Below are 17,306 nucleotides of genomic sequence, written 5' to 3' on the forward strand. Positions count from 1 at the left end.
CCTTCCTCCCTGTTTTTGTACCAGTATTAGACTGTTTTGATTACCACTGCTCTGTTTATGGTATGTGAAAGTAGACATCATTTAGAGTGTTGGAATTTGTCTTGTTGAAGGACTACACTAGTGGGAAGGAGAGTGGGGGGAGATGGGAAGGGATATTCCTTGCGCCTATGGAACTATATCATGAAAAATGATTTTACAAAAAAAAAAAAAAAAGAAACTTAAGATTCCCAGATGTACCTGGCAAATTTACCAAAAAAAAAAAAAAAATTTCCTATTTGTTTGAAAGGCCGAGCAACAAAAGAGAAGGGGAGATCAAGAGAAGTATTTTCCACCTGCTTATTCATTTTCCACATGGTCAAAATAGCCAGGTTTGAGCCTGGCTGCAGCCAGGACCCGGGAATTCAATTCTTACATACTTGGACCATCTTCTGCTATTTTTCCAGAGGCATTACCAGAAAACTAGATTGGAATATGATGAGCATGGATTTGAATGAGCCCTCTGATACAAGCTTTCCAGCAACTCAAGCAGTTGCTTGACACGGTACTACAATACCCAGGAATGTACAATCTTCCATAGAACATCCCCTGTGATTTTGATACAGTTGGTGTCTCAGGTTATGTTCAAAGGAGCACAGGCCATGAAGATACAAAATATGCCATAGGCAGCAGCAGGAGGGATAACTCAAATCTATAAATGGAAAAATAAGAAGGCCAAACAATTCTCATCTAGGAATCAACAGCAGAGGAATATTGGGATCTTTATTTAAAAGTTTATTCAAGCAAAACTAGTAAGAAACATGGTCATTTTGGAGGGTACTCTGCCTAAATAAAACATTGTGAGTAGTCAAACAGTTTAAATTTTTGGGAAGTTCAGAGCAAATTCACATGCAGTTTCAGGCTCAGTCTTCGAAAAGAATTAGAGAATCGAAAGCATCAAGATTTGTGCTACATATAACCAAACAGAGTGAAAAACCACAGGGACTGTGTGAGATGGTGAAAAACACAAATACACAGATTTATTCAGGAACTTTTACACTTGTATGTGGAAATCCAGAAGTACTTATTCTCAAAAAGGAATGGATCATGCAAATCCATGCAACCTACAACTTTCACTATAGTTTTGTTACTTGAGAATACAGGCTGCTTGCTATGAAAATGGATCAAAACTATAGACTGACAGCAAAATAGCTCTTCTCTACTTTTTACTCAACACTCTCGGATATTAGGAATTCATATTAAAACATTTTCTCCTCCAGAGTGAAACGAAAATTTGGCACAAAAGGTTACAAATTTGCTTTTGATTTGTTTGTCATCCACACGAGCCACAGGCCTGCCTTGAGTGCCTCAGGAGGTCTGTGATTCCCTGAAGTACCTGGTCTCTTCCCACAAATGCTTGTCTCGAGGACAACATCTGGGACTCCACCCTCAGCCGATTACTAAAGACAGCTCAAGTATGAAGCCACTTGCTAACCCTGAGCAAAACAGCACATGCTTTCAGAGACAGCGTAGCCTGTAAATGTAGACATACACTGTAGGTTTTCAGTGGAGTACCTTAGCATGGAAGCCCAGGACTTAAAGATGATTACAGTAAAATGTCCTGAAAAATAGTTTATCTGTGACAAAGTGCTACACAAACTAAGACTAACCTAGAGATGCTATGGATAGGAATCACCACTATTATTTCCATAATTTCATCCTTTAGTTCATGCTTTTATTCTGTTCTCATTCTCCTACCACTTAGCAGAATGAAATAAGAAAAGTTTACTCTCTAATGGCTATTTTCTATATGACTTTTGAAAATATTTTTCTTCAAAGGCACAGTTATCAATATACAGAGAGATCTTCCATTTGCTGATTCACACCTCAGACAAAAGCAATGGTCAGGGTTAGGTTGAACTAAAACCAGAAGCTTTATCTGGGTCTTCCATGTGGGTAACAGGGAGACAAGGTGTGGCCCATTTGCTGCTTTTCAAGGTGCATTCATCAGCAGGGAGCTGGATAGAAAGTAGAGCAGCCAGGACTTGAACCAGTGCTACATACTGGACCTCTCTGTGGCCATAGAGGCTTAATCTGACGTTCCACAACCCGGGTCCTATTTTTTTTCTATAATCTTCCTAGTTCATTTCTTTACTTTCATAATATTTTATTCGTAATTCTTGCATATTAAGTATAGTTAACTCACTAATATATATCTTCCTATTAAATGGTGGGTTCATAAAGTACATAGAATATATTTTACTCATTCTTACATTTCCCAATTCAACAATAAAACTATTTCAATATTTTAGTATTTTCAAAACCCATGTCATAACACAACAAAGCCAGCCTGACAACTGATGAATTGCTTTGTTTCACACAAGCTATGAAAATTAGAATATGTAGGGCCCAGCGTGATGGCTCAGTGGCTAAATCCTTACCTTACACTGTGGGATCCCATATGAGTGCCAGTTTATACACTGCTGCTCCATTTCCCATCCTGATCTCTGCTTGTGGTTGTGCAAAGCGGTGGAGGATGGCTCTAAGCCTTGGGACCCTACACCTGCATGGAAGATGGGAATAGGCTCCTGGATCCTGGATTTTGATCTGCTAGGCACTGGCCATTTCATCCATTTGGGGAGTGAACCAGCAAAGGAAAGATCTTTCTCACTGTCACTGCCAATATGGGTGCCAGTTTGAATCAAAAATTCTCTGATTAAGCTTTTCATTAATGGCTGGGGGAAAAGAGTAGAGGATGACCTAAGTGTTTCAGCCCAGGCCAAGAATAAGGGAGAGCCAGCAGATGATCTTTGCTCCTGGCTTGAGCCTGGCTCAGTCCTGGCATTATGGGCAACTGGGGAGTGAACTAACCTGTGGAAGAATTCTCTCTTTCTGCCTCCCCTCTCTCTTTGAAACTGAAATAAATGACCAATCTTTAAAAACACATTACAGAAGGGTTGAGCTAAATATGAACTAGTATTTAAAGAAAAACAATATTTTCAAAATTTTCAGAGAGGGAATTATTGAATGCAAAATAGAACCACAGAGTTCTATAAAAGGTGCGACTTGACAAAAGTCTCAGAATGAATACCCAAAGTGATACTGAAAAACATTTTAAGAAACAGGAGGCATTTATCCCTCACCTGACTTCAAAATATATTGCAAAGTGTTCTTTTTCTCTGTAATCATGACCTTGAAAATAATAAGCTTCTTAAAAAAAATAAAAGGTGAAGGCAGCATTGTAGAGCAGTGGTTTTAGCAGCTGCCTGCAATGCTGCCATCTCATATGAATGCTGCTTCAATTCCCAGCTGCTCCACTTCCAATCCACCACCTTGTCAATGTGCCCGAGAAAGCAAAAGAAAATGGGCCAAGTATTTGGGCCCCTGTTACCCTCATGGGAAGCCTGAATGCAGCTCCAGAATATTTGGCTTCAGCCCGGCACAGCCTCAGTCATTATGGTGATTTGAAAAGTAACCCAGCAGATGGAAGAATATCTCTAGCACTGTCTTCTAAATAAGCTTTTAAAATATATTTAAAAGTGAAATATAACATACTGCATACCACAGTAATTCCAAAAGCATGATACCACATACAAACAGGTCCACAGGCCAATAGAACAAAATAGACTCTAGAAGTAAACTCACAAATTTACAGTGAACTAGTCTTTGACCAAAGTGCTAAGAACATGCGTTGGAAAAATAATAGCTTTTTAAAATAAATGATCCTGGGGAAAGTGGATGTCCACATGCAGACAAATGAAATTCTCCCTGTGTAAAATAGGCAACTGAAATTAGGTGAAAAATCTAACTGTGGGTTTTGAAACTTTCAAAGTAGTATCAGAAAATATGGGGAAATGACTGAAGACAGTGCAATGGGCAAAGATTTTCTATAGCAAATCTCGAAAGCATAGGAAATAAAAGCAAAAAACAGTCACTACTCAACCAATCTAAATCATGTTTGCAAAACAAAGGGAACAAAGTAAAGAGACAATCTCCAGAATAAGAGAACATTTGCAGCCATATGTCTCACAAAGCATTTATATTCAGAAAATAAGGAACAAAAAATGAAATAATGGCAAAAACTCAAATAATCAATTAAAATGGGATAATAGACTTAAGGATATACTTCACAAAGGAAGACATACAAATGGATAACTCTACATGAATCAAGGCTGAACATCACAAATCATCAGAGAAATGCAAATCTAACGCAGCAGACAACACGTTTCTAGAGTGACTACTGTCCAAAAGATACAGGCTAATATGTGCAAGCAAGGATGTGGGGAAAGGACGTATCTGTACAATGTTTCTGAGAATGTATTTGAGGATAGTCAAGAACAAGTGGAGGTGCCACAAAAAGCAACAAACACTACTACTACATGAGGCAGCAATTCCACATCAAAGCATGCAATCCAACAGAAGGAAAGGTATTTGTTGAAGAGACATCTGCACTCTCAGTTTATTGCAACACTATTCACAACCGCCAAGAAATGTAAACAATATAGGTTCCATTGATGATGAATGGAGATATAAAATGTGCTGTATATACACAGCAAACAATGACATTAAGAATGAAATGTTACCATTCGCAAAAAAGTGGATGGATGGCATTCTACTGATCTAAATCAAGTACTCAAAAGCATCGCATAATATCATTGAAACATTGAATATAAAGCATCGATCTTATATATGTTAAAATATAAATGTAGTTAGTAGAGGGTGTGGAGAGAACTAAATAGGAAAATATGAGGACAGTTTAATTGACAAGTACTGAGTTATAAATAAATAAGAGTAAGTTCTGCAGTTATAACGGGTAAAAACATAAAATAGTGTACTGCATATTTCTGTTTTTAAAAAAGCACTTATAAGATTTTGGATATTTTCAGTATAAATAAGTGGTAATGACAAAAAGAATATGTTCCTACTGCTTGGGCTCTGCCATCCTGCTTCTGCCCTTGGTTGACTGAAGTGATTCAGCAGGACAGGCAGTTGTATGCCTGGTTCACCTCCTGAACTCCTTTTGAATCCCCCATTCCGTCGGTGGAGCTCTGAAAAACCATATCCCCCACCAGGGCCACATCTGGTCCTACTCTGTACACTGAGGGAAAGGCTGCAGGGCTGAAGGAACAGCAGTAAGTTGCACAGACACTGCGACAGGAAAGAACTCACTTCTGGCTCAAGACACTGGTCTCAGGGAAAATAGTACCAACTTGGCATCCTATGGGTTACACCAAAAATAGGTCTAGGTGGCCCTGACCTAATGATCAGCAGGTTCCAGCAAGATCAACACTTTGACAGCCAGTGATTTAGGACAGCTGGCATCTCCACAATCCCTGGCACTGCTTGAAACAGGAGTGGGAGAAAGGTTGTGCAGGCAAAGTTGTGGCCACAGCACAAGATCAAAGAGGGTGGAAAGTAATGAGTCAGGAGCTAAGGCTTTGGAGACTGTGATGGAAGACTACCACAAGAGCCTAGGACTGAAACTCGCTGAAGGGAGTGACACAAATGACTGCAAAGAACTGGGTACCAAACACAATCATGAAAAGTGACCTGTAGACCAGTGGGAAACACAGCTTAGAAACCAGTCCTAAGGAGTGGAATCTGCTCAGAATAGCAATGATCAATAGCAAAAGAAGAGACAGAGGCACAAAGAATACTGCTGAAGATTCACCTGCAAAGGACTAAAAGCCTTTGTCAACCTCGGAGTTATCTGAGGAAATGGACGAAATGCAGGATATAGAATTTTAAACATAGGTTATAAAGCTTCTTATCAACAATGAGAAACACATACAGGAGTTTAAGAAATTTAAGAAGAAATAGCAACATTGAAAAAAATCAAGTTGAATTATTAGAAATGGAGGACACAATGGAGCAAATGAAAAGTTTGGTGGAAATTCTCAATAGTAGAATGAGCCAGGCAGAGGAATGTCAGAAGAGATTTTGTGCAATAATGAGGGAAAATAATAAAGCTGAAAGTGAAACTGAGTCAAGCTAAGAAAAGTGTACCAGAATTAAGGGACACTTAAAAGGCCAAATATAACAGTTATGAATAGCTGAAGCTCTCCTGAAGAATAAAAACCAAGCTGGAGGAAACACAACTTCAGACCTAAAGACATACTACAGGGCAGTGGTCATCGAAACAACCTGGTACTAGCAAAGAAGCAGAGAAGATGATGAATGGAACAGAATAGAAACACCAGAAGGGAGTCCACACATGTGCAGCCAACTAATCTTCAACAATAGAACTGAAAACAATCCAGTAAAAAAGCCCGGTCTCTTCAGCAAATGCTGTAGGGACAATTGGAAATAGGCCTACAGAGGTAAGAAGCCAAGACCTCCAACTATCATTGCACATGAAAATTAGCTTTAAATGGATCGAGGACATAAATCTGCACCCAGAAAACAATCTATTAGAGGAAAACACAGGAGGCACTCTCCAACATACAGGAACTGGGAAAGACTTCTCATAAAAGTTACCAAAAGCACAGTCAGAGCCAAAAAAACCACTGGGAATGCATCAAACTATAAAGCTTCTGTACAAAAAAACGTGATGATGAACAAAGTGAAGAGGCAACCAACAGAAAAGGAGAAAATATTTGTTTTGTACACTATACAACTGATAGGGGAATAATAACTAGGATTTGCAAAAAGCTTCAGAAACTCAACAGCTGTAAAACAAACAACCCTGTGAAGAAATGGGTGAAGAAAATAAACATTTTTCAGAAGAACAAATTCAAGTGGCTAATACAGATGAAAAAATTCTCAGGTTCCTAAGCAGCCAGCAAAATACAAATGAAAACCACATCGCAGTTCCACCTCACTGCAGTGAGACTGACTTACATTCAGAACTCTACTAACACACCTGCTCTCAAGCAAACGGGGAGAGAAGTGCCCTCCTTCACTGTCGGTGGGGATGCAGGCTAGTATAATCACTATGGAACTCAGAACACAGAGTGCTAAGAGAACTGAAAATTGATTTGTTACATGACCCAGCTACCCCAATCCTGGGAATATATCCAAAGGACATGAAAACTGCATATGAGAAGGGGACCTGTAGCTCTATATTCATAGCCCCACAATCTACAATATCAAAGACATGGACACAACAAGATGCCCATCAAAAGAGGAGTGGGTAAATAAACTGTGATACATCTACTCCATGGAATACTAATCAGCCATTAAAAAGAAGAAAATTCTAAAATTAGTAACTAAATGGTCCCAATAAGAGACCATTATGTTCAATGAAATAAGTCAATTTCAAAAGAGCAAATATCGTATGTTCTAACACAAGGCAACCTTCATGCAAAATACAAGAGCAATAGTCCCTTCAACTGTTTTTGCTACATGTAATTTTTTTATATTTTTATTTTGATCTTCATTTCTTCAAAACAGTTGTTTTTTCTTAATTTCTTCATTGACAAATGTTATACAGTAGCAATGTCTTCTTCAAGGTTTTTGATTTAAAGTTTTTCAGCAACACATTAGTCACTCATAGCATGCTATTTAACTTTATGTTTTGAAAATTAATATTTTTCTTCCTCTCGTTGATTTTGTTTTGTGGCTTTTCATTTAAGGGGATGTCTAGTTAATGTATAATAGAGACCATCACATCCAGACCTGAAGAGACAATGCAGTATGCATCCCTACTTCCAAATCAAAGATGGATTCCCAATGAAGCTGTCAAATATATGTTCCCAATGGGATGCAGGACTTTTTGCTATTGCCCATATCTACAATACCAGGATACACAGAAATAGCAGAATGATGGACTTATGGCTGTTTATGAAGGACTATACTATTGAAATAATATAGGGGCAATTAGTGGGGAGCAGGGATGGGAAATTCCAGATTCTATAAAACTATATCATAAAATAATGAAATAAACAGTAAAAAACTAAAAATTTAAAAGAACATATTTACCCTGACTGGACACTACATGATATATGTATGTAATAAAATACCACCTAGCACCCCACTAATATCTGTAAATCTAAATTCATTAAAATTTCCAAAAAAATTAAATGTAAATTTTATTGAAGCAAGAAAAGTATCAACCTTATATGTGAGAATTATTTGTCACAATATATATAAAGTATTTATAACCCTTCTGTGGTAAAATACACTAGCAACAAATGTCTTTCATTGCAATTGGCTACATTTAAAGAAAACTTTAGTTCCATACCTATTAATATTTAGAAACTAAATTGTAATATTTGAACCTTACTAAAAGATTAAATTTTTAGGTTTCTGATAACTTTAAGCTGAACTTTCGAAACTTGTTAATACAAACTTTAATCCATATTTGTATAAAAATAAGTGTAATCACTTTCAAGTTCTTGGATTAATAATTAATTTTCAGTTAAAATAAATGATCCTTAATCATTTAATGCTACTTGAATTAATCATCTTTTCGCTAAACTGTTTGAATGATGAAATACTCTACAAAACAAAAAAGAAATGAGAAAAAGTAGAAGAAATGTTATAAAATGGATCAAAAATAGTAACATCCCAAATATCCATAATATAAATAAAAATACACTAGGAAAAATTTCCTTGTACAATTTTTATTAGAATACTATAGTTTTGAATACTCAGGTGACAACTCACAGAAGAAAAATGCAAATAGAAAATGTATATGATTGAACGGACTTCATTAAGCCTGTAGAGCATATGCTTTCTAAAATTGTTTTTGTTACCAATTATCAAAATTGTAAAATATGTCCAGGATTCACTGTAAAGCAGGGTTTGCAGGAAATAGAATTCAGCATACATGGGGCTGATAAAACGTTCAGCTGGGAAAAATTTTGTAATACAATTTCAAATATTTATCAAAAGTAGTATATTCCTTGAACCCAAAATCCAATTTACAGAAGTTAAACTTTTAAAAACTCACATAGCTATAAGAAAAGCAAAACGAAGGAAATTATCTGTTAAAGTGAGAAAATAGAAACATTGCAAAACTCCCAAGATTTATTTTTTAAAATGAGTCAGAGAACGAAATGTATTATTGTTCATGTGAAAAAAATTTCACTGAAACTGTAAGAAAATATCTTGTTCAACAGATGCTAATTATTTAAGAAAAACTTTACTTATAAGAGGGTAAAATGAGGAAAATAGTATTTTACCTTGCTTTCATCTTTTACAATAATAACATGTTTTTTTTTTTTGAAATTACCAAAAATTCTTTTAGGAGGTTTACTTAGTTGAACAAGAAAGAGTGGCATGGAAGTTTAAAGTTAGAAGAATTAATGGGCTATCAATTCATGCAACAAACTTTTATTGGGAATAGTAATACAAGGTTTATCAAAAGTCATACAAGGAGTGAGTCAGCAGGTGAAAGATCTCTCTCTCTCTCAACTATGACTCTGAAGAAAAATAAATAAATCTTACTAACTTAACAAAATGAAAAACAAGAAACTCATAGAGTTTCCTTATGACAAAGGTAATTCACAAAAGTCTTGTCATAGTACCCAGAACACAGCAGTTTTAATAAATATTTAATATCATTCTGCTTATCAAGTGTAAAGAAACCACACAGCATAAGATGTGTTCAGGAAATTAAAAGACATTTGATATAAAGTGAATAGAAAAATTAAGGAATATTCACTAGAATACAGTGAACTACAAATTAAAACCCAACCTCCCAAGTAATTCTGGGTTCTTTGATTTTGTATTTGCTTATTCTCATTTCTCACAAGTCATAAAATAAACAAGTACAGATTCAATTGAGATTTGCATATGGAAAACAACATTCTGCCTAATGAGCAAAGAGTATATATATATATATATTTAAATCAAATAATAATTCCGTTTTAAAATGGCACCTACAATAAGATGTGGGAGAGTCAAAGGCCCTTTGCTTTTGAATATCCAACTCTGATGTCTTTAAAGACAGTACTACTGAATTTCTCATGGTTGTTTCAAACCCATATGGTTTGTTAAAAACTACTGTTTCATGACACCTCAGCCCTTGTACGCTGCCCTTTTCTTTAACGAGCGCTGTTACTACTAACCAGTGCCCTGGGGAAAAGCAGGGTCTCTGCAGCCAGATCACCCAGATACAAAGGACATGGCTCTCCCCATTATGGACGGTACATGACCTCTCTGAGCCTCTATTTCCTCCGTGTCAAGTAATAATAATAGTAATAATAATAATTACCGACATATATTATTGTGTTGTGAAAGTTAAATGAATTAGAGTCAGTTCTCCTTATTCGCAGATTCTATAGATTCATACAACTGGGAACCAAAAGTATTGGAAAAAGATCACATTTGAAATATGTATAGATTTTATTTCTTGTCATTATTCCTTAACGAAAACTGTGACCAACTGCTCATCCAGCACTTGAGTAGTTTTGATGTGCTTGAAAGTATTTTGAAAGTTGCGTACAGGTTACATGCAGTTATGCTCTTTGATGGAAAAGTTTTGAGCATCTAATGTCAGTATCAAGGAGGAGTTCGGGAACCAACCTAAGGTGAGAGTGAAGGACAACTCTTATGTAGAAAACAGCACTGGTTCTTTTTAAGTGTTCATAAGTATTACCTAGTGGAGTTCTCTTTGAGTCTCTAATCCTTTCCTTGTGGGGCTTAACTTCTCATCCTTTTTTTATTCCTGCCTCTTTCACTGCATATTAAAATAAGCATACATTCTTTCTAAATTTATGCGAACTTCAACCTTCTGGGTCAACATAATTTTTGAGCTGTCAAATTCTTTTATTGACATCTTCATATTTCACAGCAGATAAGAAACCACACCTTGTCTTCATCTCCACTGACTGCTGTCTCATAATGCTGTGGTCCATCTCCATGATTTCTAAAGATTTGCTCAGTAAGATGATGCATTGGTACAGAAGAGGCCTCATTTACATTTTTTTCTGGGGTGAAACTCGATTCCCATTAAACAACCACATTCACTTAGCCATATATGAAATAATTAGAAGTTTTCTTGCTAGTATTTTGTCCGTAGATTGGCCATTTAGTTAGTAGACAATTTTGTGCCTATAACTACACCTGCCTGGTTAAAATTAGTTACTGACACAATATCATTCAGTAAATAATAGAAAATAGCAATGATGGTTCTCGGCTTCTTCAATAAGAAGGATAGAAAAGGCAGAGCGTGTTTTGTTTGTTTTAATAAAAAAAAAAACACCTATTCTCCCCTTTACATTACTATTTCTACCAAAAAAAAAAAAAACCAAATCTTCAACTTGGTCCCATCTTTAGCTTTGTTGGATTACAATGCTTTATGATGTGATAAGATTCTTAACAGCTGGAAGACATTGGACTTTGATGGAATACTTAAACTGCAAATAAGGTTTCAGGCCCCAGATATGCAACAATACTTACTGCAATAATTCAGTTACTCATATTAGTACATACATAATTAACTTTGTGCAATTGCTTTAGGAGAAAATATGTGAAGTCATGATAGCAGGTGAATAAACAGCACCACATGTCCTAAGCTACAGCTTGTAAATTAGTTCGGTAAAATTATGCTGTACTTGTATGGGGAAAAATATTAAAAGCATCAAAATTACTTTACTATTTGGTCTCAAAGTTAAGTGAATAGCTTTTTATTACCACACTGCATAAGTGACTACTCAAGTTAATAATTGATTTTAATATAAATCTATATATGAAAATAATAAATATTATTGTACCTGATATAACCAAAGGCCTCTGCCATAAGATTGATATATATTTTGTCCAGTACAGTTTTACCCCATGGAACAGTTATTTCTGTTTTGGAGCACAAGCTTTCCATAATGAATCATATTCAGAACAACATTTAGAACAAGATATACTGGTGTATGTCAGAGAAAAAAAATGCTGATCCTGGAAGGTATTTTCCCTCGAAAATTAAATATGACACAATGGCCATTTTGTAGAGTTCATTAACAGAATTTGGAAGACATTATTAATCTCCAGTGTGTTAAATTGGATCTCCGGCAAAACTGATCAAGTTTCTGCTGTCTTGCAAATACCCTATGGTTATTATTGATCAAGAGTTTAGGACACTGATTATAATTCATATCCTAACAGAAAGATTGTGAGATAGAAATTTCTTTTTAAAATTTCATAAGTTCAAAATGTGTGTACTACGCAGCTGACAAGAGGATATAGTATAGGCACGGGGTTTGACTGTGAAGATCCACAGGAAAAACGTACCTGGCCAGACTGAAGGCATCATCGATCAAACCTGCTCGGTTACTGACAGAGAAAACCTAAGAGGGTAATTGGTGGGGAGGGAAAAAAGGAATACTTTAGGATTCAAATGACAGGCGCTCACACAGCAAAACAGATCACTGATAGGCAAATCCAGAGTATACCTCATGGTTTCTGATTAATTGATCAATTAATAATCTCCAGTTCCTCAGGTCGTAGTTGACTCGGAAGTATCCAGTTTGATTGATGTTCCCCAAAAGCCAGCTTCCTTTGTCCAAAGAAGTTATTCTGTGGTGTTCTGCAAACATCATTGTCAGAAATAACTTTTAAGAGTTAAATCAAATGAAACATTTTTTAACAGAATATAACAACAAATAATTAAAACAGAACACCATCCTACATGCTTAATTGGAACTTACTCTAGATTGATTTGCACAGAGAAATTGTCAGAAGAAAAAAGTTCGTTGGTTGTTCATTATTATCTCAATTAAATGTTTTTTTTATAATTAACATTTTTTGTTCTTGACAAAACTCCATTACCTGTATGTAATTTTGTTTCTCAAAATAATTGTAACTTAGAAATCTATCACTGTATTCATGCAATGTTTAATTAGATGGTCTGGGATATGCAGCCAGAATAAAAGAAAAGGTTTTAAACACATTCTATTTATTTCATTCAGGAAGAAAGTAATTAAAACAATAGAGCTCATTTACTTCAAAATCACTGCTGTCTCTTGCTTTTCTTGGTGGATGTTTTGTTGGGAATACAAATAAATAAGAATTTTTCACTATCATCAATAATACCAGAAAAAGGGAAGTAATTTGCTCAAGATTCTAACACATCCAGAATCAGAAACAGAAACAACGATTCTCCTTCCTGAAACGATGGAAGATTATCACTGTGTTCACCAGTTAATTCAGTTAGCAAAAGGCAGCTAGTACTAGAACATTTTACACACTTGACTCCTTCAAGTACGTATAGGGAGAAATATGTTCCCTTGTAACGTTAGCTTCCGTTGTTTTCACAAAACCATGTTTACACTCTTAATAATTTTATTGTCAGTCTTCGGATTCATGTTTCATAAAAATCACTTGAGGAAACGGACTTAAAATTTATACAATACACATAGTCTGACATCTAGGACGGAATAACCAACATCAGACCAATCTGTTCTAACCTCCTCAATGACTCAAAACCAGAAAAAAATCAGAGAAACCACATACTTTAAGTCTGACTAGAGAATGCACCTCGATTCTTATCTCATTAGCAAGTTATTTACATTTCACAGTACAGAAACCACAATAAAGGTTTCCCTCCTCTATTTCTTTCAAGGGAAGAACTTGCAAAGTTCACTCTCAGAATAGGCCATGCTAGAAAAGGCTACGCTGCAAAAATTATTGAGTGAACATATGATATTCAGGTCTGGACTAGGATGGTCTAATTAATACAATGTATGTGATAGATTACTAATTCTCACACATCATCAATAATTGATTCAAAAGGTATACAGAAGATCAACTTCTTGTCATCTTTACTAATTCTCTCTCTTGGAACAGGAAGGCTAGAAACATTCCTAGGTCTCCTGACTTCAGCGTGTCTTCATGTTGCACACTTCGATAAGGCGGCCAATACATTTACTATAATAGATATACATTTCAAACAAGTAAAGGGCACAGAAAAATAGTTAAAATAGTATGTTAAAGCTGGTTTCTCATCTCTGCTTTGCTATACCTATTTGTGTGAGTAAAACTAGTTGATGATTCCTTGCATGTAACTTCAAAGACAAATAATGACAGTCAAGGATCTTTCCAATTCTATGATTCAATAGAAGGGACTATTTTTCTAGAGATTTTACATAGTTTAATTCAGAGTACTTAACCAAATAAATCTTCCAGATATTTCTCTAAAATGCACATTATTTATGAAGCCTCAAAATTTAAATCATCAATTTTATCAAAACATACATATGAATTTCTATATGTGATATGTGATATATATCAAAAAATATATGTCTATATGTACATATGAATTTCTAGGATGCAATCCCAATTTTATGGTGTAAAAATGAAAACAAGATACAGTTCACAATTAAATATAACATTTTGGTACCAGCCTGGTGCAACAAATTAGGCTATTGGTTGCACTGATGGCATCCCACATGGACAGAGCTCCAGCTGTTCCACTTCCAATCCAGTTCCCTACTAACACATCAAGGAAAGCAGCTGCAGATGACCCAAATGCTTGTGTCACCGCACCCACAGGCAAGACTTGTCAATCTCTTGGCTACTGGCTCCAGTCTGGCCAGGCCCAGACTTTGTTCCTATTTGGGGCCCGAACCAGTAGATGGAAGAGAAACAATCTCTGTGTCTTCCTCTCTTTTTGTTATTCCACAATTCACGCACAAAAATAGATAAATAAATAAACAACTTTTAAAGGAATATGTCATGGAGTGTCAGAGACTTAATTCATGGAAGAAAAAATAAAACAAATATTGAAAATATGATTTCTCTTGAGCAATTTTGTCTTCCTTTATGCAACGATTTTATGATACAATATCAAAACTCTTCTAGAATTCACTTGACACAAAAGTAAGTTTCACGATTTTTAACTATGAAGACTTTTTTTTTTTCAATTACTTCCAGGACTTTTAAAGATTAACATGGGATCCTGGCGCAGTAGACTGGCATCTAAAGTCCTCGTCTTGCAAGTGCCAGGATCCCATTTCGGCACTGGTTCTAATCCCAGCAGCTCCAGTTCCTATCCAGTTGGCTGCTTGTGGCCTGGGAAAGCAGTTGAGAATAGTCCAAAGCCTTGGGACTCTGTACCCATGTGGGAAACTGAGAAGAGGATCCGGGCTCCTGGCTTCAGATTGGTGCAGTTGTGGCCTTTGTGGCCACTTGGGGAATGAATCATTAGACAGAAGATCTTCCTTTCTGTCTATCCTGTTATCTGTATATCTCCCTTTCCAATAAAAATAAATAAATATTTTTAAAAATCAACATATTATTTTCTCTTTGTGCTATAAACGGCACCTCTATAAAAACATTCATTAAGCTATAAACATACCTCTTAACTATAAATATTACATAATTTCTACTCTTGGGAAAAGTAATTGGTGAGTGACAATAGCATTTCAAAATACCTTTAAATTGTAAAAATTGCATAAACTTTACTGCATGATTTACTAAATGTTTAACAATACACAAAGTTTTATACACAACTGATATTAATAAAAAATAAACTTTACTGTATGATTTGCTAAATGTTTAACAATACACAAAGTTATATACATAACTGATATTAATAAAAAATATACATTCATGAAAGAATGTCCTACAATTAGACTGTCATTCAATTTGGGGAATGCTTTTTTGATTTCTGTCTGACGAATTCTAACATGTTGCTGCTACATCAGGTTGCCTGTTGGAAGACTAAACAAAATGACTTCTGATGACAAACAGGAGGTAAGTGCAGTTACATACTTGATACAAATAACAAACTTTTCATTATAAAATGCTTAGAAGATAAATGTATTATTATTGAAATAAAGTCAACATGGTGAAACTGAATGTCAAAGTTCAGCGATGGAGAAAAGTTACGCCTCAGCCGCATGTACTGAGTATCTACAACTTCAGTGATGATATGAATAAAGGTGATTAGTTTCTAATTTAGTAAATACAGCACTGACTTGTGTTTCTTTCAATAACTGATATTTATATTTGTATCACAAATACATGCACTATTTACAAACCTGTAAACAATCAAGAAATTATCATTCATTTCTTGAAATTCAGCTAAAATAGTTGATTTCCTTAAAACCATTCCTTTTGCTGAACATGTCCTAACAGTTCTTTGTGTTATACCATATAATTTGTGAAAGTATATCATATTTCCCAATTTCCTACATATAAGATGTCATATATGTGTCTCATATTGTATATTTTTCAATATACAGAACTACTAATATTTTAATTTTAGTAAAAGAATACATAGGTCTAACTATGATTGTCAATCTATTTTAACGTAACTGTCAATCTCACTGAAATATTTGCAGGAATGAAAACTACAGAACTTAATCATTAAAGTCTCATAACTGAAATTTTTTTAACTTTTAAATAGTCATGAAATCCTATAATATTAAATCTGTGTTTTAATTTATGTTCTCTTTACACATTAGCTAGCTGACTTAATTTAATCCCATGTGATTTACTTAAAATGTAATTTCTAAACATTTCAATTCCAAACTTATGGGGAGAGTCAAATGAAAATTAATATGTAGATCAAACTGGAAAATAATTCCATATCATATGATCAAATGTGAGTAGCTACAGTTTTCAAAATTTGTAACTAAAACCTAAAGGTTATTACAGTTCATTAATATTTTTAAGACTTTGTTACAAAGGAGATATTTGGTGACATACCTCCCAGAAAAGATACTATAGTAGATTGTTAAACAGCTATTTGGTGATAATTACATCCTTAGAATGTTCTTCAGATTAATTAATGGCTAGCAATGAAATTTAAGGAGATAATTTCCAATGGCCTAATGAGTTATAGTACTTGATGAGAAATATAATAAAAAACATGGAAGTCATATTCTGAACATTGGTAATAATGATCAAAAATTGCATATTTGTGTTAAATTTGTATTTTGAATATATAGCAGATGACAGAAGACTTACATCAGGGAACAGCGTGGTTGTTGCTTTATAAGATACTTTGTACTTTCTTTTAGTCTGAAAACATTAAGGAGATTAGACACATACACTCACTAGTGCTGTCTGCAGAAACATTAAAACATTTTTAAAAAAAATCAACCAGGGAGTCAATGTTTTGGCAGAGCAGATAAAACAGCCACCTGCAACACCGCTATTCTTCGTGGGCAGCCTGTGGTAGTTGTAGCTGCTCCACTTCCAACCCTGCTCCCTGCTAAACGACCTGAAAAAGCAGAAGATGGCAGGAAATGCCATTGCCACCCACTTGGGAAGTCCAAACAGAGTCCTTGGCTTTGGCCTATGCCAGTCCAAGTGGTTATGGCCATTTGGGGAATGAAGCACCAGATGAATGCTTGTCCCCTGTTTAGCTCTCTTTCTCTAATACTGCCTTTGAAATAATTTAATAAACATGAGAATATATTTAAAAATACATAAAAATCAAACAGAAT

General features: G+C 35.1%; 1 protein-coding gene across 1 annotated transcript in view; it reads right to left on the minus strand.

Annotated features, from left to right (window-relative positions):
- Positions 1 to 17,306, minus strand: part of TRHDE (thyrotropin releasing hormone degrading enzyme) — a 363,319-nt gene that overhangs the window by 71,422 nt on the left and 274,591 nt on the right. Inside the window, exons 11-12 of the mRNA XM_040990020.1 lie at positions 12,306 to 12,439; positions 12,145 to 12,200 (exon numbers count right to left, since the gene is read on the minus strand). Of these exons, the coding sequence (XP_040845954.1) occupies positions 12,145 to 12,200; positions 12,306 to 12,439 (190 nt within the window). The remainder of the gene's footprint in view (positions 1 to 12,144; positions 12,201 to 12,305; positions 12,440 to 17,306) is intronic.

This window comes from Ochotona curzoniae, unplaced genomic scaffold, assembly GCF_017591425.1.
Source record: "Ochotona curzoniae isolate NIBS_2020 unplaced genomic scaffold, NIBS_Ocur_1.0 contig_1014, whole genome shotgun sequence".
In the NCBI taxonomy this organism is placed as follows: domain Eukaryota; kingdom Metazoa; phylum Chordata; class Mammalia; order Lagomorpha; family Ochotonidae; genus Ochotona; species Ochotona curzoniae.